Consider the following 24,385-nt stretch of genomic DNA (forward strand, 5'->3'; position numbering starts at 1 on the left):
GACATCTCCATGAAGCTCTCCTGTAGGTACTCTGAAATTATTCTGGAATCATTGCAGCACAAAGCATGGCAGCGAATGGTCCTGGGTTTTGGTCACATTCAAGCAACATTTGGTCTATATCGTTCTGTGCTCACCTCAGGAGAGTGATATCATTCATGGTCACCTGGTTGAAATAGGGGAATTTTTGTAAGGGAACAGTAAAAGGACCCCGCTCATGCTGGGTTGTTTGTGCTTGGCTAAAAGGGATCATCCCAGAGAATAGCCACGCGGTGGGGTGGGGGGAGGTGTGTGCTGCACATCCACCCGAAAACTGCAGCCCCTCCTTTTAAATGTGAAACCCAACCCATTGCTTGCTATGGGAAAGGATGGTGCTGCAGTTTGAAACCATTCCCACATCTTGTGTAAGAAGCCAACCCCGCATACCCTTTGCCTTACCATGGCTGCCTGGAAACCGAACTGTGTTGCCCAGCCGTGTGTGATGTCACCATACCAGCAGGCCCTCAATATAAAAGGCAAAATGCGACCTTGTACCTAAAGCACATGTGCTGTCTGCTGTGAATTGCTTGATTCACTGTGAAAGAGTCTCCGTTTTGTTCTCAGAAATGTATCATCTTAAATTTTACTCTCCCTTTTTATCTCCCCCCCAGGTGCAAATGTTTCTAGGCTCCCCCATCATCTCCGTCCCTGAGGTTATCGCAGATTAGAAGGCGAAAAAAATGCACTCGCGATGACATGTTTTCCGAGCTCATGCAGTCCTCCCACACTGATAGGGCACAGCTGAATGCATGGAGGCATTCAGTTTTAGAGGCTAGGAAAGCATTAAGTGAGCGTGAAGAGCGGCAGCAGGAGGTGATGCTAAGGCTAATTGGGGAAGCAAACGAACATGATGAAGCATCTGGTGCAGCTGCAAGAAATCCAACAAGAGCACAGACCCCCACTGCATCCATTGTACAATCGCCTGACCTCCTCCCCAAGTTCCATATCCTCCTCACCCAGACGCCCAAGAATGCGGCGGGGAGGCTCCGGGCACCCAGCCACTCCACTCCAGAGGATGGCCCAAGCAACAGAAGGCTGTCATTCAAACAGTTTGATTTGTAGTGTGGCTACAATAAGCAACGTGGCCGTATCCTTCCCTCCTCCCCCACCCTACCTGGGCTGCCTTGTCAGTTATCTCCCTTTTTTTTAATTAACCTAAAGAAAGAATGCATGGTTTCAAAACAATAGTTACTTTATTTTGAAGGTGGGAGGGTGCTTGGCTTACAGGGAATTAAAATCGACAAAGGGGGTGGGTTTGCATCAAGGAGAAATACACGCAACTGTCACACCGAAGCCTGGCCAGTCATGAAACTGGTTCTCTGATGTGCAGCGCGCCTTGCTGTGCTTTTCTAATCGCCCTGGTGTCTGGCTGCTCAAAATTGGACACCAGGCGATTTGCCTCAACCTCCCACCCTGCCATAAACGTCTCCCCCTTACTCTCTCAGATATTATGGAGCACACCGCAAGCAGCAATAACAATGGGAATGTTGGTTGCGCTGAGGTCTGACCTAGTCAGCAAACAGCGCCAGCAAGCTTTTAAACGTCCAAAGGCACATTCTACCACCATTCTGCACTTGCTCAGCCTATAGTTGAACTGCTCCTTACTACTGTCCAGGCTGCCTGTGTACGGCTTCATGAGCCATGGGAGCAAGGGTTAGGCTGGGTCCCCAAAGATAACTATTGGCATTTCAACATCCCCAATGGTAACTTTCTAGTCTGGGAAGTAAGTCCCTTCTTGCAGCTGCTTGAACAGCCCGGAGTTCCTAAAGATGCGAGCGTCATGCACCTTTGCTGGCCATCCCACGTTGATGTTGGTGAAACGTCCCTTGTGATCCACCAGTGCTTGCAGCACCATTGAGAAGTACCCCTTGCGGTTTATGTTCTGGTTGGCAAGGTGGTCTGGTGCCAAGGTAGCAGTTATCTTTTTGGCTTTATAATTTCTGAAGTTCCCTTTCCATTATGATTGCTTTTCTAGGCCCATCTTCTGCATTTGGCTATTACTGTTCTTTGGGTGTTGAAGCCTGTCGCTGCAAGCTTCTCTTGCAGTGTAGAACTGGGAGCCTGATTGACTTTACCAGCCAGCATCCAACCCACTCTCTTTGGTTGTGTTGATATCTTCCAAAAAGACCAGTTTGGTAGGAAGGCATCTTCTTTGGCACCTGTTAATTTAAGAACTTCTAATTAGAGGCAGTAATGGGTCGCTGCTTTCAGACAGTGTACTTATTGTACCAGAAGGACCTACAGCCCTTTTCACCAGGGGAGTAATAACTTCTGCAGTATCTATTTGTCATGTGCTGGTTGTTGAGATTTGCAATGCTGCTCCCTGAAGCTTGATTCATGCCTTCACAAAGCATATTCTCTCTTCAAAAACAGACTCCAACGAGAGACTGCTGAATTGGAATTAATTTGCAAACTAGATACAATTATCTTCTGCTTGAAGACTGGGAGTGGATGTGTCATTACACAAAGTAAAACTATTTCCCCATGTTTATGACCCAAGCGCTGCGCCCCCCCCCCCCCCCCGCTACTGTTCCTCACACGTTCTTGTCAACTGCTGGAAATGGCCCACCTTGATTATCACTACAAAAGGTTTCCCCCCCCCCCCCCCCCCACTCTCCTGCTGGTAATAGCTCACCTTACCTGATCACTCCCGTTACAGTGTGTATGGTAACACCCATTGTTTCATGTTCTCTGTGTATCTAAATCTCCCCACTGTATTTTCTATTGCATGTATCCAATGAATTGAGCTCTAGCTCACAAAAGCTTATGCTCAAATAAATTTGTTAGTCTCTAAGGTGCCACAAGTCCTCCTGTTCTTTTTGCATATTCTCTCGTTTCCCAATACGGAGTCAGATCAGACTAGGTTGTCGTTCAGGAGAGCAGTGTTTTCACTATCATTTCAGTTATTCATACTCTGCCTTCTTGCTGAGGCTTGCCACTGTTAGTTAGTCTAACTGTGAGTATCTGCAGATACAATGTTATGAAGAAGAGGTTGCTTACTGGCCTAAGTTGTTCTCCAAATGTATTGCCTCTGCAGATTCAGGTGACTCTCCTTTCTCTCCTCTACTTTGGAGAGTTAAAGAATGAGCCTGAAGTTAAAGAACTATGTAAGTTGGGGACTTACAATGTTGGTTCTAAACTCCATGAACAGAGGTGCATGCACATGCCTTCCCAGTGGTGAGATTCTCTGAAATGAGTTTGTCACACAGTGAAGAGCACATGATCTCTCAGTGTAATATATGGAAGTAATACATTTTGGAGAACAAAAGTTATTTTGTTAAGTAACCTTCTTTAAAATTCCCTTATCTGCTTGTGAATCTTGTACTTTTCTGACTTAAAACCTGATTAGAATTTCTTTGATATGCAACATTGATTGTTGGATATAGGCATATTGAAAGAGTTCACTCAATCTGAGTTTATGGATCTTTTTACCAGTTCTTACTTGTTAATTGGTAGGTCCCTCAACTCTTCTCATTTTCAGCACTGAAATCACTAGCACACCTTTGGGGCTGTGTAAATAGAAATATTGCTGTTACTTTAGCCCTTGAAGACTGCATTTATACTTGCAAACTTTTGAGGTAATTCACTGCCTATGCAGCTTCACCAGTGTAAACAGCCATGGAAACTATAGTATAGATGGGACTTGGGCATTTTTACCACAGTCCTCAAACCTAGTCCCTGTCTGTTACAGCTTCCACTGACGCTGCAATGGTGATGCTTTATAGCTACAAAGGTTGTGAGTGTAGACACACCAAACAGGAGGTGTGAGGTCAAGGAGTTGAACCCGATCTGGGGAGAAGGCTTGGCATATTAGTATAGTTTTAAGGGAACACATTTTGTCCTTGCCTATTCTGCAGAATTTGTACCCGTTTCCAGCCTTGTTGCAGCTCCTATGCTAGGGTAAGGAGCAGTGTAAGCCCTAGTGAAAATGCTTGTGCCTTATCTACACCACTGTCATGAATTTCTGATCTGCGTAGCTGCACTGTTGGAAGGTGGGTATGCAATTTTTTTAGTGTAGATCCGGCCAAAGAGGCTGGGGTATATCCAGAAGAGCATATCCATGCAGTGGACTATATGCCATGCATGATTTCGGTGATTTAAGATCTTATTGAATGAACGATTCCACTCTGTACCTTGCACTGCAGCAGCATCTTCTGTCCCTGGGAAAAGGGAGGAGACATTTTCCATCTCAAATGATTTAAGAGGAGCAATGTGGGTTGCAGTGGGGACCAGCCAGAAGGATTATCACTGAAAGCAGAGTTGAAAGACACTTGAAAAACATAACACAAACTGCTATTTATTGCACCACCAGAAATTAGAGTACCCCATTACATTTCCAGTTGATGTAGTCACTCATTTAGCGCAGGTCACTTGAATGTATTTGATCAAATTGAACAGACTTCACCCAATGTTTTTGTTTTGACAAACAAGCTTTCTGAGAGTGGCACAGAATTTTATGCACTCAGCAGTTTTATTTTGTTCGGGTCTTTTGCACATGCAGCTTTCCTACTTGCAAATGAGGTTACCATGAGTCAGTTTCCTGATTTCCTTTAGGAAACAATTCTCAAAGGTCAGGAAACTAAAAGGAGAAAAACTGTTCTGTGTTCTCACACCAGATCTTTCGGTTCCCTGCCTCTGCCCTCCAGTACACAGACCTAGGCTGGAATGGGGAATCTAAAACAAAATGCTATACTGCACACGCTTTTCTCTCTCTGGGGAGAGGAGGAGCAAGAACAAACCTACAGGGCAGATGTTAGTCGCTTAATGTATTACTGAAAGGGGCTCAGATACAAAAGTGATGAGAGCAATACAAGAACCTGTATAAATGGAACCTGGAACAGCTCACTCATGTCTGAGGCAAACCTGAAATGAGCTACACAAACCGGCACTGCAGAAGTCTTCAGTCTTATGCAGGGTAGGATCATCTTTGGTCTTTCAGTTTTGCATGAGTTCAGAATTCAGGAAAGGCTGACATCTATTTCCAATTATCCTTTTAGGACAGTGGTGTTTTGGAACTGTTAGTGTTGCATCATGATTCATTGCACTGTCAGTGTCTGGTGATCTTTGTCATCTTGTTACAGTGCAAACTGAATGTTGTGAAGACGAAGTCCTTGTGTTGACGTTCCTAAAATAAATGTAGGACTCTTATCTTCCTGCAACCCTCGCTTACTGAACATGGGACAGATCCTAAAACATGGAAGTACCCTGTGAATTTTGTTTTGTGGCAACATTTTATTGGAGGAGTTCTCACTGCTTCCAGTCAGACTTCTTTAAATAGAACTGTTTGTACAGAACTGTTGTTTCAGCATTTCAGGGGGCAGAGTAGTAGTCTTGCAAATCCTGTTCAGATGTTGAGTCCAGCTGTTAAAGTCAAGAAGCCAAACTAACTTTCCCACTGCAGGAAAAACAGATTTAATAAATCAGGCTTTTGTGTTTGTTTAACGAAGTAGATTTTTTGAGAGTTTAATTTTGTGATCGTTCTTCTGGGATTAATTTGTCATAACACTTCAGTCGGAAAAAAATGCTAGCACTTCAGCTGAAAAATGCACAGCTAGAAGCTCCTGGCTTCTGTTCTTTCATTAAGGTGATCTTAAAATGAAATTCAGAATTAAGGTTGCTAGCGGGGGGAAACACATACAGGTGTGTCTATAGTATGATAGTTGGGAGGGAGGCATTGTCCATAAGTGGAGAGATTTATAATTCATTTATTTCTTGTACTGTTTTCTGGCTATAGAAACAGTTCTAGTTCAGGACTTGTCAGATCATAGTGAGGATGATGATTTAATCTTAATGCTTCTTGCTCTTCAGACTTTCTCAGAAGAAACCCTGAGATTTATGCAATGGACCATCCCCATAATGTTGGTTTTCTCCTGTTATGGCGGACTAAATGCTTCTGTAATAGCTGTCTCCAGGTAGGCCCTTCTGTCACCCTCTGCATATTCCCTCAAATGCGCCATTCTTTCCCTTGTCACTACTGCTTCACATGTCTGTAAAAATGAACTTGAACATTCACCAGAAGCAGTGGTAGGTAAAATGGAGTTGGTCAGCTCTCAGATGAGAGCTCCATGACTCATTTACTAATTGAGGATACGTTGTCATAAAAGTAATCACGCCTATAATGGAAAACAGTCTCTAATCCTTTTTCTTGTGCCATTGCACTTGATGATGATGTTTTTGATCCCTGTTCTAGTATATCTCTGGCCCCCTTCCATGATCTCCCCCCCCCCCCCACAAAATACAAGTATAATGTTTTTTTCATGTGGCCGGTTTTGTTGCACCTCCATAAAATTTTACTGCCATGAGTAACTGTGTAGGGATTCTTTTATCATTTTGTCAAAGAAAAATATAGCACAATCTTGAAGATACCTGCTGGTTTACAGAATAATTTACAACAAAAGTTGTAAGAAATTGAGTCTTCCTGTGGAAGTGAAAGATTTTATAAATATGCATTTATGAACTAAAAAATGCATTTTGTCTTGGAAGTAACAAAGAAACCAGGCAGACTTATTCACTGCAACTATGGAATTAGAAAACACATTTGATAGGTGCTCTTCATCTATGCTTTGTCTGTTGAATTTGCACCACTGGAGATAAAAAATTTAACCAGAAAGTTCAGGTGACTGACAAACTTGAAGAACTTAATTTGGCTGAAATATCTTGTGGAAGATATGCTTAGCAGAGCAAACTGAACTTCTTAAGAGTTCTTAAATTATAACACAATGGTTCCCTCCCACGGAAAATCCATAGTGGACAGACAACCTACCTATTGGGGGATGGGGGCGGGGAGGGAAAGGGGATTTCTTCCTAACTGCAGTTGGTTAACTTGCATCCTAACATATGAATTTGCATAGGTTATAAATTTATCATCTATCTCTGTAACTCTAGCTAATGTAACTCTAGCTGTTAATCATCCATATAAATGTCAAATCACCTATATTAACAGGTCACTTCATCTTGAATGGTCCCTTGAAATATGTGTTAACTACTTATGCTAAACAATTGGTTCCATCTTTAGCTGTGACACTCTGAGTAAGTTTTTTCCAAGAACTGAAGAGCTCTTTGTAAGCTTGTCTCTCTCTCCAACAGAAGTTGATCCAATAAAAGATATTACCTCACCCATCATGTCTCTGTAATCTCCTAGAAAGCTTTTTGTCTCTGTGACATCTTGTGGAAGAGAGTTCCACAGTTAGTTGTGCGGTGGTGTGTGGGTTTTTAATCATTCCCTTCATCAGATTTAAATTTTGGAGTCTCTTAATTTCATTTGGTCTTTGGATTGCTCAACTTTGGAGACCAGATTTCTTATTCTTCTATTGCAACAGTTGTCTGTAAGAATTGTCATCTCTTGACACAGCTTATTTGTTCTGAAGAATCTTTCAAAATTCCTTCATTATTCGATCATCAGCCATCACGTTCTTCCTTGGGAGACCTGATTCCTCTGAGCTGGCTTTGCCTTAATTCCAATAGGCATATGGATCTGAGGATACAAAAGAGGCACCTATCAGTTTACAATACTCCATGTGTAGGATGTTTGAAGACCAAGAAAGATACCCACTGGAATTACCAGTCAATTTGAATTGGGCAATCCAGGCTGGAGAATGATATCATAGGGATAACAATCTATTGTTATACTTAATAGCCCCCAGTTTTTGCAGTCAGATTTTTGCACTATTCAGTTCCTTTATGTACCCTCTTCTGTTTCCTTCCACTCATTTTTATCATCTGGTATAATGGACTGTAATCAGCTTTGCATAATTCTCCTTTACTCAAGGACTTTTTTGATGGACAAGCAATAGGTAGCCTATTGGATAAGGAAAATTTTATAATTATTTTGATCAATCATTGTAAAGGACAGATAAGTAGACTTATCCTCCTGAGTTGGCAGACTTTCATGACAGCTTCTGTGAGGCTGGATTATGTAAATCCCAAAATAGCTTTGCTTTCTTTGCACATGGTATCATATCTCTGGCTTTAGAGAGAGAGGCAGTTGTCTCTTGTTTTGAAGGGTATAGTCTTTGTGGACGTCCTGTATGCTACTGCTTTTTTACAGGGCCATGATCTGTTTCAGTATGGGGGATTTCTTGTCTACACGCTGTATTTTCATTCTGTGAGGCGAAGAAGGAAAGAAGCAAATAATTTAGGGCAGAAAATTCCAAATGAAGTAGGTGGGGAGACATGAAGCCAATGCTGCATGTTCCTATGCAAGAGTGACCTCTGCAGACAGCTCTGTGCCTTAGGGTCTCTGGATGACAGCAAGAGGACAAACCACTCTTTGCAAAAAAGCCCCAATTTGAGACAGCGGATAGCTGCAGCGCTATTAATGTTGCCTTTAGCGACATTAGCATCAGCTTTGCACTTGTACTTCCCACACAGAACCATGTTGACAGGGGAGAGCCAGAGGCTGGGCAATACAAAGTTTATATGTTGAATCCTTGCAATGGTCAGTTTTCATTGCTCACATTTGGAAGGCTGTTTTCTCCCTTTTTGAGGCCAGAATCCTCTACATGTCTCTCCACCCTCATGGAAACAGTGAGAGAACTCTGAAGTTCACCTTAATACATTATCTAAGTTTTCTTACACATTTCCTATAAGTTTTATTGATTTGGCTTTTGTCCTGACTTTACTTTTTCCCCCTTCTGGTGGCTAACATGAACGGATTTAATCCATCTTTTGCCTACAAAGGAAACCTTAATTAGGATTTATTTGGAAAAGATAAAAACAAAATGATGAAAACGCAAAAAAGGGCCCCATTAAAAATCAAAGCAGTTATAGACACAAACAGTACAGAATAAAGCCTGGATTTCTGTATTGTGAACTGAGGGCTCTTTACAAAGAATAATCTTGGTGACCTTTTTAACAAGTGAGGTAATATGAAGCTGCAAGAGGTATCACATTAAATATATTCTTTGGAGCCTTGGGGCAATAGTTGATATTAAATCTGACCATTTAAAGAAGCAAATGTCTCTTCTTTTTTTGCATTCACTTTTTTTCCTCTGTAGCTGCTTAATAATGAGGGAATTATACCACTGTGTACAATTTTTCTGGAGACTTAAGAAGGAAAGGCAACTTTAAGTTTTACCTATACAATTGTCTAAGGACTTGTCTACAGTGGGATAATGTGCTGTAAGAGGGTGTGATTTTTAAAGCACGCTAAGTTGCTGTGCATTAAGACCTTTCTGGTATACACTAAAGGTCCCCTAGTGTGTTTTAATGTAGTACTACTACCAGCAAAGTCTGCATGGACCAATTCAAGTCCAGCATGTTAGTTCATTTTAGAAATCACACCCCCACAGAATGCTTTACACAACCATGTAGTCAGGCCCTGAGTAGCTTTTAACCTGTTTGTGCAGACTTCTGTAAGCATGAATACATTTTTGCTTTGGCACATCGTATCAAGAAATTCATTCCCCTGTGCTGATGCTCAATTAAATTTGCTCAGAGTTACATAGAGATGGAATACATTCTGGTTTATACTGCAGGTCATCACATGCAGCTAAGCAGAATTGAGTTCAGAACCTTAAACTGGCTGGACTACTTAAATGCTGGAGAAAGCACTTTGCTGTCTAGAAGTTTGGACAGGGTACTCAAGGATAGGCAAGCTTTGTTTTGTGTTTACAAAAATTAAGTCACATGAAAAAATAAACCTGAAACTCTAGTTCAGATTTTGCCCAACTTGGGCCTCGTGAAATTTCTTTAAACTGCACATATCTTGGCCATGATGAGAGATCACTTGCGTCTAGAGCCAACTGAGGAAGATAGGAGATGAAGCGTTCTGTGCTGCTTTAGGTGGTGGTTGAGAAGAAGCCAATTAAAAATATTTCAGTCCACCTTTAACTCCAGATGTCTTTGTACACTGTGAACAAAGTGCAGTGCTGAATATTTACCCATTTTGAGTGACCGGCTTAGTCCATAGTTTCATGAGTGAAAAGCCACCTGAAAAGGGCGTATTGTGGGGGTCAAAATACTAACAGCTGGTGGCTTACTGTTGGCCTGAAGATGAATATTTATGGCTGACAAGACAGAAAACATGCAGGAAGCAGGGACTGATTTTTGCGGCTCTTGCTATTTGGTATCTTGCTCTTGAGGCTGAAGAAGAAGAAAGCTAAGAAACAATTTGGGGAGGAGTTACTGGAAATGTTTAGATGACCATGCATTACTACATATGTACTATGTAAATACAGAAATATAAAATACCTCCTGTATGTGCAACAAAGAAGCTTCATATCTCCTGCAACTAGTTGTGTGCTGTGATGTCACTTGGATACCAACTAGCTGTTTCTTCCTTTATAGATATTAAAAAAAAGTGTGCATTCGTAGCCTGTAAATGACGTAGAATGATTTAGTGCAGCAATTGATTGATATAATGCAAAACACTAAGTAGCCACTGCCATCACTACTAGTTTGTTCCAGTAAATGGTATAATAGAAGTAATGTGCCATTTGATAAAATTCAGCAAAGAAATAATTGATAGTAGGACTGTCAAGCGATTAAAAAAATTAATTGCGATTAATCGCATTGTTAATAATAGCATACCATTTATTTAAATATTTTAGATGTTATCTACATTTTCAAATATATTGATTTCAGTTACAACACAGAATACAAAGTGTACAGTGCTCACTTTATATTTTTTTGATTACAAGTATTTACACTGTAAAAAAACAAAAGAAATAGTATTTTTCAATTCACCTCATACAAGTACTGTAGTGCAATCTCTTTTATCATGAAAGTTGAACTTACAAATATAGATTTATGTACAAAAAAACTGCACTCAAAAACAAAACAATGTAAAACTTCAGAGCCTACAAGTCCACTCAGTTCTACTTCTTGTTCAGCCAACTGCTCAGACAAACAAGTGTGTTTACATTTGCAGGAGATAATGCTGCCTGCTTCTTGTTTGCAGTGTCACCTGAAAGTGAGAACAGGTGTTCTCAGGGCACTGTTTTAGCCAGTGTCGCAAGATATTTATGTGCCAGATGTGCTAAAGATTCATATGTCCCTTCATGCTTCGGCCACCATTCCAGGGGACATGCGTCCATGCTGATGATGGGTTCTGCTCGATAAGAATCCAAAGCAGTGCAGACCAATGCATGTTCATTTTCATTATCTGGAGTCAGGTGCCACCAACAGAAGGTTGATTTTCTTTTTTGGTGTTTCGGGTTTGGTAGTTTCCACATCAGAGTGTTGCTCTTTTAAGACTTCTGAAAGCATGCTCCACACCTTGTCCCTCCCAGATTTTGAACGGCACTTCAGATTCTTAAACCTTGGGTTGAGTGCTGTAGCTATCTTTAGAAATCTCACATTGGTACCACCTTTGCGTTTTGTCAAATCTGCAGTGAAAATATTCTTAAAATGAACAACTTGTGCTGGGTCATAATCCGAGACTGCTATAACGTGGAATATATGGCAGAATGTGGGTAAAATAGAGCCGGAGACACACAATTCTCCCCCAAGGAGTTCAGTCACAAATTTTATTAACGCTTTTTTTTTCTTTAACGGGCACCATCAGCACGGAAGCATGTCCTCTGGAATAGTGGCCAAAGCATGAAGTGGCATATGAATGTTTAGCATATCTGGCACATAAATACCTTACAATGCCGCTACAAAAGTGCCATGCAAATGCTTGTTCTCACTTTCTGGTGACATTGTAAGTAAGAAGATGGCAGTATTATATCCTGTAAATGTAAACAAACTTGTTTGTCTTAGCGATTGGCTGAACAAGAAGTAGGACTGAGTGGACTGGTAGGCTCTGAAGTTCTACATTGTTTTGTTTTTGAGTGCAGTTATGTAACCAAAAAAATCTACATTTGTAAGTTGCACTTTCACGACAAAGATTGCACTGCAGTACTTCTAAGACGTGAATTGAAAAATACTATTTCTTTTGTTTTTAATTTTGACAGTGCAAATATTTGTAATCAAAAATAATATACACTTTGATTTCAATTACAACACAGAATACAATATGTATATGAAAATGTAGAAAAACATCCAAAATATTTAATAAATGTTAATTGATACTCTATTGTTTAACAGTGCGATTTAATCGCGATTTGTTTTTTTAATCACGATTAACTTTTTTCAGTTAATTGCGTGAGTTAACTGTGATTAATCGACAGCCCTAATTGATAGCTTCCATATTTGGAATGAAGGCTTTTTCCCCCCAGCTGAACACAACTCTGGGAGAATAAGGGTTTTTTTTTTTGCGGCGGGGGGATGGGGGGCATAGCTTCCCTTCCATCGTCTAGCACACACTCCAGGTAGGGGGAGAGAAACTACTGTATCTAAGCAATTGTCTTTCATTATATATTAATCCACTTGATTTTTTTTTTTTTTCTAAGAGATTCTCTCCAATTTCCTTCACCTGGGGGAAATAGATTATGCTGAACAGGACATTATCCAACGTGCTCTCTAGCAAATTCTGCTATTAAACATTTGCATGATAGTTTCCAGAGCATTGGCATCTGGAGGCTTTGCTCATTCACCTACTAAGAAATCCTGTGCGCCTGGTCACTTTGCTCTAGAGTCACTGGTATTGGCAATCACTGCAATGGCACATAAGTGGTCTGGCAGCATCAGCAGTGAGGAAGCTGCTCTGCCAGCTATGGTGTTTGAGGACCAAAGCCTTGCAGTTCAGAGAAGGGGAAGGGCTGCCTAAGGGACAGAATGTGCTAGTTCGGGGAGAGGGGGAGGGAGTAGAAGGGAAAAGAAAAATAAGGATTATAGACTGGCTCAGAGAACAGTAACTTTATAGAAATGCTCATGTGAGGGTTTTGGGGAGAAGTTCTCTCAGTTGTGCTTTGCCTTCTGAAATACCACCTTCCTATTTGGATCTCAGATTGTATGTATGTTTTTCCCCTTGGAGCCGTATTTATTTGTTGCTCTGGAAGCCAGTCTGTTATGTTGACCTTTTTATAATTAAGGTGCATCACACAGCATATTATGTGGGTGAGCAAGAGAAACCAAAGCAATTTAGAAATCTGTCTTATATTTATGAGCACAATTCTTTGTGAATTGCTTAAAGAAAAGACTTCTTGGGTTCACTGAGCAGTAAACCCAAACTAAATTGCCTGACTTGAGCTTCATTTTGTGTATAACTAAAATAGGTGAAAGGAATTGCTGCCAATTTATACAGCTCTATGGAAGATTATTAATGTATGTGTTAAATGCTGTTTTTTTCTCACACAAATCTTATTAAAAATAGGTTTAATTTTACTGTTCCATTTATGCCATTGCAAACATTTTAATTTTTTCCCTTTGTCTTCATTCATTAGACATTTGCTGACCAGGTGTTCGGCATTTTCAGCTGGACAGTTCCTGTTGCTGTAGCTGTTTCATGTTTTGGTGGACTTAATGCATCAATTTTAGCATCATCTAGGTAATACACGTTTTGATTCTGTTTTAAGATGTTCATAAGCACTCTTGGCCAACTTAGTTTATCACACACACAATAAATGAACACTTTTAATGTCCATGCCATTAAAGAATATCACAATAAAATAACCGTCCTCAATAGACTTTTTAGTTTGTGTATTCCGTATCACTAGTTTGTCCCATTTTTTCCCCCCGTATCCCCTCCTACTCCCAAAAGGTGACTGCATAGCAATATGAACAATACATTGTAAGGTATAATAAATGTTGTATAGTAGGTAATCAACCACATTGTTTCATGCCCTTGGTCAAGAACTGGATTATTCTCCAGTTTTCTTGTGGAGTTAATAACTTAATTTTCTTGTTTTCCTGTTTAAATACTGTGTTTAAAGTGTAAAAATGTAATACATTTATGATCTTGTGTGTGAAGCTTTAAAAGTTTTAATTTGTATGACAGTCTTTTTAAAGCTTCAGATATGTCATGGAAACTTTCTCCTATGCATTGACTACAGACATGACCAGTACAAGCTTCAAAAGAGTTTTTATAATACCTATAAAATCTTGTTTGTCCATTAAAATGCATATTTAACCTCCCCCTACTGGAAAGAAATGTTATTTTGAAATTACACAATAGAAAAACTTAGAACACTGTTAGAATTATTTATAGAAATTCTTATGTACAGTCACCTCCTTCAGGATCTGATCATAAATCATTTCTCATTGTTACGTCATGAAAATTACTAACTTGATGTCAATACTTAAAATTGTACCAGAATGTTTAACTAACTGTATACAGCTGTAATTGTGGATGGTTTGTGCCTCATAACAATGAAAACCTACTTCAGTAATCACAGAAGTTTACCTTTAGTGCTGTTTTTTTTTTAATGTGTAGAGATTTACTTATACAGACCTACATACAGTACAAGAATAGTTGAATACACATGCAGGTTTATTTGAGGTTGTTCTCATAACACATTTTTACACAGCTCTTTCTTTCCTTGGCTCAAGATTTACTTTTTCTTGTGTCCTTTACAGGCTATTTTTTGTAGGATCCCGGGAAGGTCATCTCCCTGATCTATTGTCCATGATCCATATAGGGAGGTTCACACCTGTACCAGCGCTGCTCTTTAATGTAAGTTGCTGCTGCTGCTGCTTTTAAGCTGTATGGAAGTATTTGGGATATGAAGTAGATCCAAAAAGGAATTTTTTTACTTGGGTTGGAGTTCATTGACAGATAAGGTCTGTACTGTATACTACATTAAATGATCTTTCACTTGTATGACTTAACAATTAATTAATCTCTGGAGAGTTACATTAGGTTGATGATTCCTAAAAATTCTTAATGTAAGTCAAACTACAAAGTCTCTAACTATAAAGAAAACTGGAACGGGAATAAAGTGACTGAATACTTTGGCTTTGTTGCTGTTGGGTGCAGTTCTTTGCAGACTTCCGTTTCTCATGAACAAGGTAAGACTAAAGCTAGTCTAAGATCCATCTTAAATTTTCTTTGACTTCTTGTTAGGAAATCAAATAGATAATACAGTCAGGCTATTTAGTCATCAGGATATGATTGAACTATGTAAAGTAAAAATCCAGCTGTTTATGAACTCCTTTATGCTCTGGTAAACTTACTTACAGGGTCAAAATACATTAAGCATCTTTGTCAGTAGCTAGTGTGACAGGGTCGGGCCAGATGGCTACAGGAGAGTGATCGAAGGCAGATATATTAGCCCCAGGTTAAGTAGGTCCCTTTTCCCCGGGTAAGGTAATAGGGAAGGTTCCAGAACAATCAGGAACTTTCTGGAAACAATTAAGGCAGACAGGCTGATTAGAACACCTGCAGCCAATCAAGAAGCTGCTAGAATCAATTAAGGCAGGCTAATCAGGGCACCTGGGTTTAAAAAGGAGCTCACTTCAGTTTGTGGTGCGTGCAAGGAGCTGGGAGCAAGAGGCACAAGAAGCTGAGAGGGAGAAGGTGTACTACTGGAAGACTGAGAAGTACAAACATTATCAGACATCAGGAGGAAGGTCCTGTGGTGAGAATGAAGAAGGTGTTGGGAGGAGGCCATGGGGAAGTAGCCCAGGGAGTTGTAGCTGTCACGCAGCTGTTACAGGAGCCACTGTAGACAGCTGCAATCCACAGGGCCCTGGCTGGAACCCGGAGTAGAGGGCAGGCCCAGGTTCCCCCATCCCTCCAACTCCCTACTTGATACCGGAGGAGTTGACCTGGACTGTGGGTTCCACCAGAGGGGACGGTCTCTGGCCTGTTCCCCGATCCACTAGGTGGATCAGCAGAGACTGCAGGGATTGTTCTTCTTCCTTTTCCTCATGCTGGCCAGTGATGAGTGAACGGCAGATTTGAGCCACGAAAGTGGCCAAAGTGAGGGCTGCCGTGAACCTCTGAGGTGAGCAAATCCGCCAATAAGCACAGGACCCACCAAGGCAGAGGAGGAACTTTGTCACAGTAGGTAGCTGGACTTTCTTGTTAAATTCAGCACTTTATTCACTTTCATCTTTGGTGAATTGCAAGAAACGTAATCCTTGTGTCCCCACCACCTTGGGAAATCTCAGTAAAATCCCATCTCTAGGAATAATCAGAAATAATTGTTTCCACCCCAAAAGTTCATTTCTGTAAGGGTGAAGTCTGTAAGTATATAATCATATAAAGAACTCCGGCATGAAAGATGACATTAATATACAAAGCAAAAAAATAACTTGAAAAACCAATGTCACTTATAGTTCTTCATGATACTCATGTTTTTTCCCAACAGTGTACTATGGCCCTCATTTATCTGACTGTAGAAGACGTCTTCCAGCTTATTAACTACTTCAGTTTCAGTTACTGGTTTTTTGTGGGACTATCAATAGCTGGGCAATTATACCTCCGCTGGAAGGAACCAGATCGACCCAGGCCTCTCAAGGTACAAATTAATGAATTAATATAAGCAGAATTAGTTTATTTTTAAGATCTTTCTCCTCCCTCAATACATCCTATAGCACTTGTCTGAAATTTGAACCCATATGCGTTATGTCTGAAGTGTTAAATTGTAAACTCTCAGGGCATTTTGTAAAAGGCCATGCGTTGCTGTCAAGTGCTCAGTAAATATTCCTGTTCTAGCAGACTGGCTCAACTACTAGGTGAAAATGGCTGACTGATATTCCTCTTCATTTTTTCAGTTCAATCACTAGTCCATCGTTCTGCCATCTGAAAAATGGTTCATGTGGTTGAAATCAGGAGCTACTCTTGCTCTTTGGATTATAGGTCAATGGATTATGGCTTTCTATCACTCTTCCCCTCTTCCTTAGTCCCAGCACTATTGTGTGAAAATTAGCGAGGGCAAATTAATCATGCTGGTAGCACCTTTGCTACCAAGGTAATATTTGGAGCTGTGGTGGTATGTCTGAATTCTTAATTCCTTTAGCACCTTTCTCTGGTAAAGTTTGATGCACTTCATTTAATGCCATTCTTGACTCTTGAAAGGCAATGTCTCAGTGCGGTGGATTTGTCTAAAAGCCACTCTGCTGCAGTAAAAGGCTTCTTTCAACATTGCATAGATATAATCTTACACTGTTGCACATGTGAATCTTAGCTGCTGTTCTGTGGGTCTGCTGTATAGAGTACTGTCCTTGTATCCACTTAACATGTTTCTAACTAGCCAAATACAAGTCCACTCTGTGCTGTTGTGTGTATGGGAATTAAAAACCTGATTTGGAAAAATGTTATGTATTGAAAATTGCAATTACAGAAAATCGCATTCCCATCAGAATGCATGTAACTGTTGCTATATGAAAGCATTCCAAGAATGTCCTAATCTTTTTCTCCTTTTCTACAGCTGGGCCTGTTTTTCCCAATAGCTTTCTGTATATGCTCAATATTTCTGGTGGTGGTGCCTCTGTATAGTGACACCATTAATTCATTGATCGGAATTGGCATTGCTATATCTGGAATTCCAGTCTATTTCATTGGAGTCTACTTGCCCATATCCAGAAGGCCTCCATTTATCAACAACATCTTAGGTAAGCACATGTAGATTGGGAGTTCACTATTTGCTAGACTTGAATGAAGACCTTTACAATAAATTTTAAATTAGTGTGAGTGGTCATACATGAGCTGAATGGCAGTGATTGGGGGAAAAAATATTTCATTATTTCTGTATTTTACATTTAGTGTATATTTTATAGCTTCTATCAATCTCATTATATGTGTATCTTACTAAACACATTGAAAAATCTAAATCCTAAAGCAAGGCTGGCTGTAATTCTAAAATCACTAAATCTTTCTGGACTCAAGCAAACATGTTGTCTTACTTTACTTTAGTTGGAGCTTAGATTGATCAGCTGCTTGAAAATATGTAATGTTTATGCTATTCAAAAAAAAAATCTTCTCTGGAGCTTTGCCTGCCAGTATCCCTTTGTTGAATTGTCCAGTTAAAGATTACTCAATCTTCCCTTGCAGCCTACTGCTTTTGTTTTTTACAGTTCAGTGAAAGTTCCCACAGGGGTTGTTCATAAATCCTCCATTAAATGAAATAGTGCATGGATCAATTATCAAACCTTACTAATTTCTTAAATGTATACAGAAGTCCTTTCTCGTTCCCCTACACACTATATGAAGCTTTTGGTTGTAAGCCTTATCTGTCCCTTTTAGCAGGGAAAACAAAAATTTCAGTGTATTGTATACCCTACAGGGTCCTGGGAGAAAAAACTATGTCACCGTTAGGACAGCGTTTAAACATACTGTTGGTTTGTTTAAAAAAAAAAAAAAAAAAAAAAAAAAGTCAGACTAGACCGAAAATGGAACTTTACCTTGTGTTGCAAATGTATCCTCTTTGTGGTATATTTTAAAGAAAATAGTCTTGAAGTGGGTTCAGTTCTAACTTTCGCTGATCTATATGTAGTCCAGTTGGCTTAAAGTTCTGTTTAAATAATTTGCTGCTTTTATGATGATAAACCAGGTGAATATCAAAGTATTATCTTCAATTTCCTATGCAGGTGCTATCACTCGAGACATCCAGGTACTTTGTAACAGTGTTTTGACAGAGATGGATAGTAAAAATAAGATATTAGAGACCAAAACTAACTAAAAATATAAAGCAATTCCAAAAACAGCAGAGAACCAAGCAAGAGTTACTAACAGGAACAAAAAAGGATCAACAGGAAATATGTGGCAACTGAAGAACCGTTGGAGCCAGGAACGGATATACCAGCTGTTCAGACTGAAGAGGGGGGACGCTTGGGTGCATCATGGTCTGTAGTTGAAGTACTGTCAATTCACATTATTATGGGTAATCATTAGCCAGTCACTTCAGACATGGAAACTGTGTCTGAACTATTCATTATTGTTTGAGGCCAATGGAAAATCTCTTAAATGGGATTTAAGTAGTAAGAGGGGAAACAGATTCTAGAATAGTAGCGCTGAGTGATCAAATTAAACGTACGTTGGAGAACTAGGTAGCAGAATAATGAATACTTTTAAGTACAATTCAAAACTCAAGTCAGAAGTGACCAAAAGCCATTCATATGCGTCCATAACAAACGTTCATCACTGGCAGTTGCAGCAGATTGAATCGGCATATAAAGACTGACCTACCCTTTCTCCTCTAGAAACTATCGTTTCAGTGAAAAGTGGTGGGGTCTGCAGAGAGAGAACTTCAGTCTCCAAAGCCTTTTTGTTCTGCACCTTTCACATGCTCCCAATTGCCTTTTTACAGAAAAAACTTAGATTTGATTAAAATGTTACATCTATGTATGGATTGTTACCGGTTTTGTGGTGATGATTGATTTGTTTCTAAATGGTTCAAATAGAACCCCAAAAAGTAAAATACTTAAGTGGCAAAAACTTAAAAGCTTCCATATTTAATCATTTCTTAAATGAGTTTACAAGCACGGTTACAGCAAAGAGACTAGAATTTTCAGTTTCTGATTTTCAATACTGTTCACCAGAGGCAGTACTTTCACGTATTATAAAGACTTGTAATACCACAGCTGTCATCTCAGTTTGAAAATAGATATATACCAGTGACTGGCACAGAAGAGAAATCTATTTGTACATAGCATTCAACTGTGGGAAACATTGTGGGGAAAGGGGAAACATATTCTTGATCTAATGTGCCATTAGTTCACCAACAGCTAGTAATAAATGCTAGAAATAATTGTACTACTGAGGTAAAGATCAAATCACCTTCAAGGTACTGGGGTTCTTCTAATCATACCTTCTTGCTGGGTCTGCTCCTAGTCACTTTACATACCAATGTTAGACAATAGTGTAAATATAACACAAATTGAGAGCTGAAACACCTGGGTATCATTTGTTTTTAGAGGTTAAAGGTTTTAGAGGTTCAAAATTATGATTAGTGGGACAGCAAACTATAGTCCTGTGGTGCAGTATGGATACACGTCTGCTTACTTGCCTGTGCTTGAGAGATTCAAATACTATAAAACCAATTTTGTCACAACTATCGCTAAATTAAGATGAAATACAGCTGCAAAAATGGGGCTTGTGTTGTGCCTTCTTTGTGGCACACAGTGGGATGAGCCTGTTTTGCAATCTTGCTAAATTTTTTACTAGCTATATCTCAACTTATTATTTAAAACATTAGTCTTTTTTTTTAAACTAGGTAAATGGGAACCTTGCAATCTTAGTTACTTTCTATTCCATGCTAATTTATTTCTCTGTAGCTGAAGAGTGAGATTTAAAATAAATCCCATCAAACCGACAGCACACTGAATTGAAAGCGTCTTTCTTTTGGAGTCTAACATCTCCAACTATATTTTAAAACGAGGTATTTAGTTCTCTGGCACTTATTTGAAGTGTGCCATAACTTGTACGTTGTCTCAATTGTAGTTTTATTTTTATGTAAACTTGCAGGTTTTTGCTAGGTTTAGAAAGCAGTACTTTTAATTTACCATCTTATTCCTAGTAAATTGAAGCAAAGTCCAGTCCAGGAGTTTATTTAAACCTCAAACCTTTTCCTTGTTTCACCTGATCATTTAATAAAAAGTGGCATTCAGCACTTAAATCTTGCTGTGGCTTATTACAATCCAATGTACTATTATGACAAATTCTATACATTTAAGTTGGAGATTTGTTTAAAGGATTATAGTAGGCAGTTCAAGATCTCTAACATGCTGTGGTTTTATTAAGAACTTTGCACATACCTTCTGGGAGGGCTTAGGATAGGCTTTAACTTTAAATAAAAAAAAGTCTCATAAATTCAACTATGCTGAAGTCCTTTTCAGTGATGGGAATTAAGTGCTCCTTACAGTTAGTGCTATAAGTCAGAGATTCTGATAAATGCAATGGTTTTCATTAATTTAAATTTAAAATCACTTAATCAGTGTCCTGTTAGCCACTGCATAGGCTCTCCTGTACTTAAATGCAAAGGGAAAAAAAGAAGTAGTGCTATGGAAATACTGACAGAGAAAGGATGATAGGGGTGGGGGAGGAGTAGGAGTGGATTATTAGCAGGCAGTGTTCAAAGGTAGGAAAAGAAAATGTGTTTTTTGAGGCAGACTTGTAAGGTGAGAGTTGAGACTTTAGTTTTATTTGATCCTAAACCACAGTTGCATTTTCAGAAGTCTTATATACAATGGCAATAAGTCCTTTTCCTAGTTTTAGATAATGGTCAAAAATCATGCTGTCTTCCAAATTCCACAAACTGAGGTTAGAGGATGATTTCTCAAACTTTCATGGTCTAAAGTAATTATAGTTCTAATCCTCAAGCCAGGTCTCCCAAAAATCATAGCGTACACTCACTCTAGATTTGGTGAACATTGCTAGACCACTGACATGCATGCTGCACCAGTTGCTACCCCACTAGCTGCCTAACTACTCTTGATTGTAGAATGCCAGGGACTGAATCAGGGGACAAAGAATAGAGTTCAATAAATCACCAAAGTTCTTATTTTAAAGACATTAACCTCACTCACACGAGTTGCAAATGCTTTGAATGATTGATTGAACTCTATTCTTTGTCCCCTGATTCAATCTGTGGCATTGCTTTAGTGTAACTTCTCCCACAGGACTTCACTAGAGCTCTAGCAGAGAATGCTAGTTGATGTTTGTGGCCAATCTTCAAGTTAAACACCACAAAAACCTGTATTTCAGTTTGATATTGACAGAAGGAGGTTTGTATGTAGTGTTGTATCCATGTCAGTCCCAGGATATTAAAGACAAGGTGGGTGAGGTCATATCTTTTATGGAACCAACTTCTGTTTGAAAAAAGCTTATGATTACACAGGTCTGAAGAGCTGTGTAAACTCAAAAGGTTGTCTCTCACCAACAGTTGGTCCAATGAAAGATCAACCACGTTATTTCTCTAAAAGTTGCTTTGCTGTCACTACAATCACTACTGCCTTACTAGTGCAAGGGAAATAGCCACAAAACTGTATTTGCAAAAAGAAAAGGAGTACTTGTGGCACCTTAGAGACTAACCAATTTATTTGAGCATAAGCTTTCGTGAGCTACAGCTCACTTCATCGGATGTAGCTCACGAAAGCTTATGCTCAAATAAATTGGTTAGTCTAAGGTGTCACAAGTGTTCCTTTTCTTTTTGCAAATACAGACTACCATCGCTGTTACTCTGAAAACTCTATTTGTTTCTTCCTTGATTTCAGGTACCACTTTTGAATGCACTGACAACTAATTCTGCCCTAGGTGGTAAAGGCTGCAGCAATGGGAATGTCTGATATGAGAAGGCCATAACAACCCTAAGACAGTGATGAGTTTTACATAAATCCTCTTATCCTAGGCGGGAAGGGAAAGGGCTACTGTAATGTAGCACCAGCTACCAGAACAGTTGCCCCAAAATAGTCTGTCCAATAGCTTAGGAAAGTAAATAGAATGTTTAAAAAAAACACAACCCAAATCCAGCAACAACCCACAGCTGTGATGGCAAACTAAAGTAACTTAAAATTAATTAAGTTTAGTACCACTAACCACTTAGCATGGTTCATGTGATAGTATTTATTGTATTAAACTATGAAGGTTAGGAAAAGCTAATGTCCTATAGCACCTTCATATATTCGAGCTGGATTGCCCAACCACTTTCTTCTTTACTAAATAAACACTACTGCACAGATCTACCATTCTGAGTTAAGAGAACAGAAGACAGAATTGGAGGAGCAGAAGACTAAAGCAGGTGTGTATACTAATCATCTGAGGCCTACAATCTGAGATTTTGATTTATACAGAGATGACTTTATTGTAGCTTTGTATAGAAGTTGATGTCCCTATTAGAGCTACTCACTGCAGAAGAAGGCTTACATGTCAGCATTTTGAATCTTTTAGCTCAGTTAAGGGGTAGAAGCCAAGCTTTTTTAAAGAAATGGCTATTTACAGCAAAATAATTCAAAAATTTTTATTTACATATTCAAGTGCATTAAATACTTTACATTACTCTAGTTCAGTGATACAAAGGAAAAGGTGTCCAGCCAAAAATCCCTAGGACATGTCTAGAGATTGACCATTCTTTTCATTTATACAGAGAAAGCAGCTCTTAGGATAGTAATGCAGCGTTTTTTTCTTAAAGCCAAGATTGAGTATGACAAATGATGGCAAGAAGAGAAACAAATGAAAAAAATGCATCTTTCACTCAAACAAATTTTGTTACTGGATGAAAAGTCACATTATGAATGACTTGCTTTACTTAACACTCACTCAGAGTTAAATACTACCAACTTGAAATTGTAGATGCTTCCTGGATTTTAAGTACAAAATTTTTTTTAATGAACTTTATGCCAGAAAGTTCAATTTTCGCAGATTTCTACTTTCCCAATAGCTCAGGTTAGGAAATGGCCACTTCAGGCTTAATGTATATAATCAAATACAGTATTAATTTTACAGATCAAACAGATGGACAGGGACAGCTTCCTTTTAAAATGTGGCATTTTGTACAAGAGTGGGAAGCTATTTGTTTTACCAGAAAGAAATGCTTTTCCCTTCTGAGGTCTCACCTTAACATTTCCATAAAGAGCTACCAGAAGCAGCAGTAATTTTCTGGACTTTTGCAGGAAGGTCAAGAATCTACTCTGCAGGCAGTATGCTGGTATTCAGATTAGTTAGTGCTAATCAGAATTTACATCCTGGACCCCATCATATTCAAACTCCTTCAGAATATCACAGTGGTATTTGACCCATGTTCTGCTCCGGATACTCCTGCCATCTTCATCACTGAAGCTCCCATCCTCCGATTCTAGAGAGGAAAACATTAAATGCTTCAAACTGCATGTTAAAATCTCTTTGTAGTTCAAGATCAGTTGTGATTCAGGAACTATTAAATACTTAACTTTATATGGTAATGCAAGAGCTTCCCACCTGCCCACTGCCAAAGAATTACAAGTTCTGCATCAGATGAGTTTTAAGTTGTACTCCTTTTTAAGGCAGTGATGATAATTTTGCACATATAGCATCTTTTAACTGAGGGTTTCAATGTAGCTAAGTCTCAATTTTAATCACAGGAAAACAGGATTTGCCCAAGATCAGTGGCAAGAGTTAGGAACTGATTTAGTCTCCAGACCTCGTGTGCCTTATAGCACAACCAGCTTGATATGGATTTCTAATGAAGGAGAAATTCCTCAGTCAGCCATTAAAGATGAGTTCATCCATTTAAGACAAACATTAAATGAGAATCCACTAATAAATTTGTTAGTCTCTGGTGCCACAAGTACTCCTGTTCTTTTTGCGGATACAGACTAACACGGCTGCTATTCTGAAACCATGAATACAGGTTACTTCATATGGCATAAAGGGGCCAGGTAGAAGTATTTTCCCTTTGTTCCCTAAGATTTTTCATAGAAAGAAGAGTTTGCAGAAGTCTCCATCACCTCCATTCTAATGGGCTTCCACAACACTGAAAGACTTACAGGAATTGAGAAGTTTAACAACTTGCCAATGCTTGTTCGAGTATGAGATGCATGAAAATGAGGAACTAGCATCCACTGATAGTTGGAACAGATCATTCAAGACTACCTTTGAAGTCTCCAA

General features: G+C 39.3%; 2 protein-coding genes across 3 annotated transcripts in view; one reads left to right on the top strand and one right to left on the bottom strand.

Moving 5' to 3' along the window:
• The window catches only part of SLC7A6 (solute carrier family 7 member 6), a 42,014-nt gene extending 21,673 nt beyond the window's left edge, over positions 1-20,341 (top strand). The window contains exons 5-9 of the mRNA XM_074968572.1: positions 13,305-13,408; positions 14,437-14,533; positions 16,173-16,322; positions 17,235-17,418; positions 18,394-20,341. Of these exons, the coding sequence (XP_074824673.1) occupies positions 13,305-13,408; positions 14,437-14,533; positions 16,173-16,322; positions 17,235-17,418; positions 18,394-18,485 (627 nt within the window). The 3' untranslated portion in view covers positions 18,486-20,341. The remainder of the gene's footprint in view (positions 1-13,304; positions 13,409-14,436; positions 14,534-16,172; positions 16,323-17,234; positions 17,419-18,393) is intronic.
• Positions 20,342-22,783: 2,442 nt separating this feature from the next.
• SLC7A6OS (solute carrier family 7 member 6 opposite strand) overlaps positions 22,784-24,385 on the bottom strand; it is an 11,652-nt gene continuing 10,050 nt past the window's right edge. The window contains exon 4 of one of the 2 annotated variants that reach the window (XM_074968580.1): positions 22,784-23,594. In XM_074968580.1, the coding sequence (XP_074824681.1) occupies positions 23,467-23,594 (128 nt within the window). In that variant the 3' untranslated portion in view covers positions 22,784-23,466. The remainder of the gene's footprint in view (positions 23,595-24,385) is intronic. The other variant, XM_074968579.1, reaches the window with a different exon arrangement.

Source organism: Natator depressus, chromosome 12 (assembly GCF_965152275.1).
Source record: "Natator depressus isolate rNatDep1 chromosome 12, rNatDep2.hap1, whole genome shotgun sequence".
NCBI lineage: Eukaryota > Metazoa > Chordata > Testudines > Cheloniidae > Natator > Natator depressus.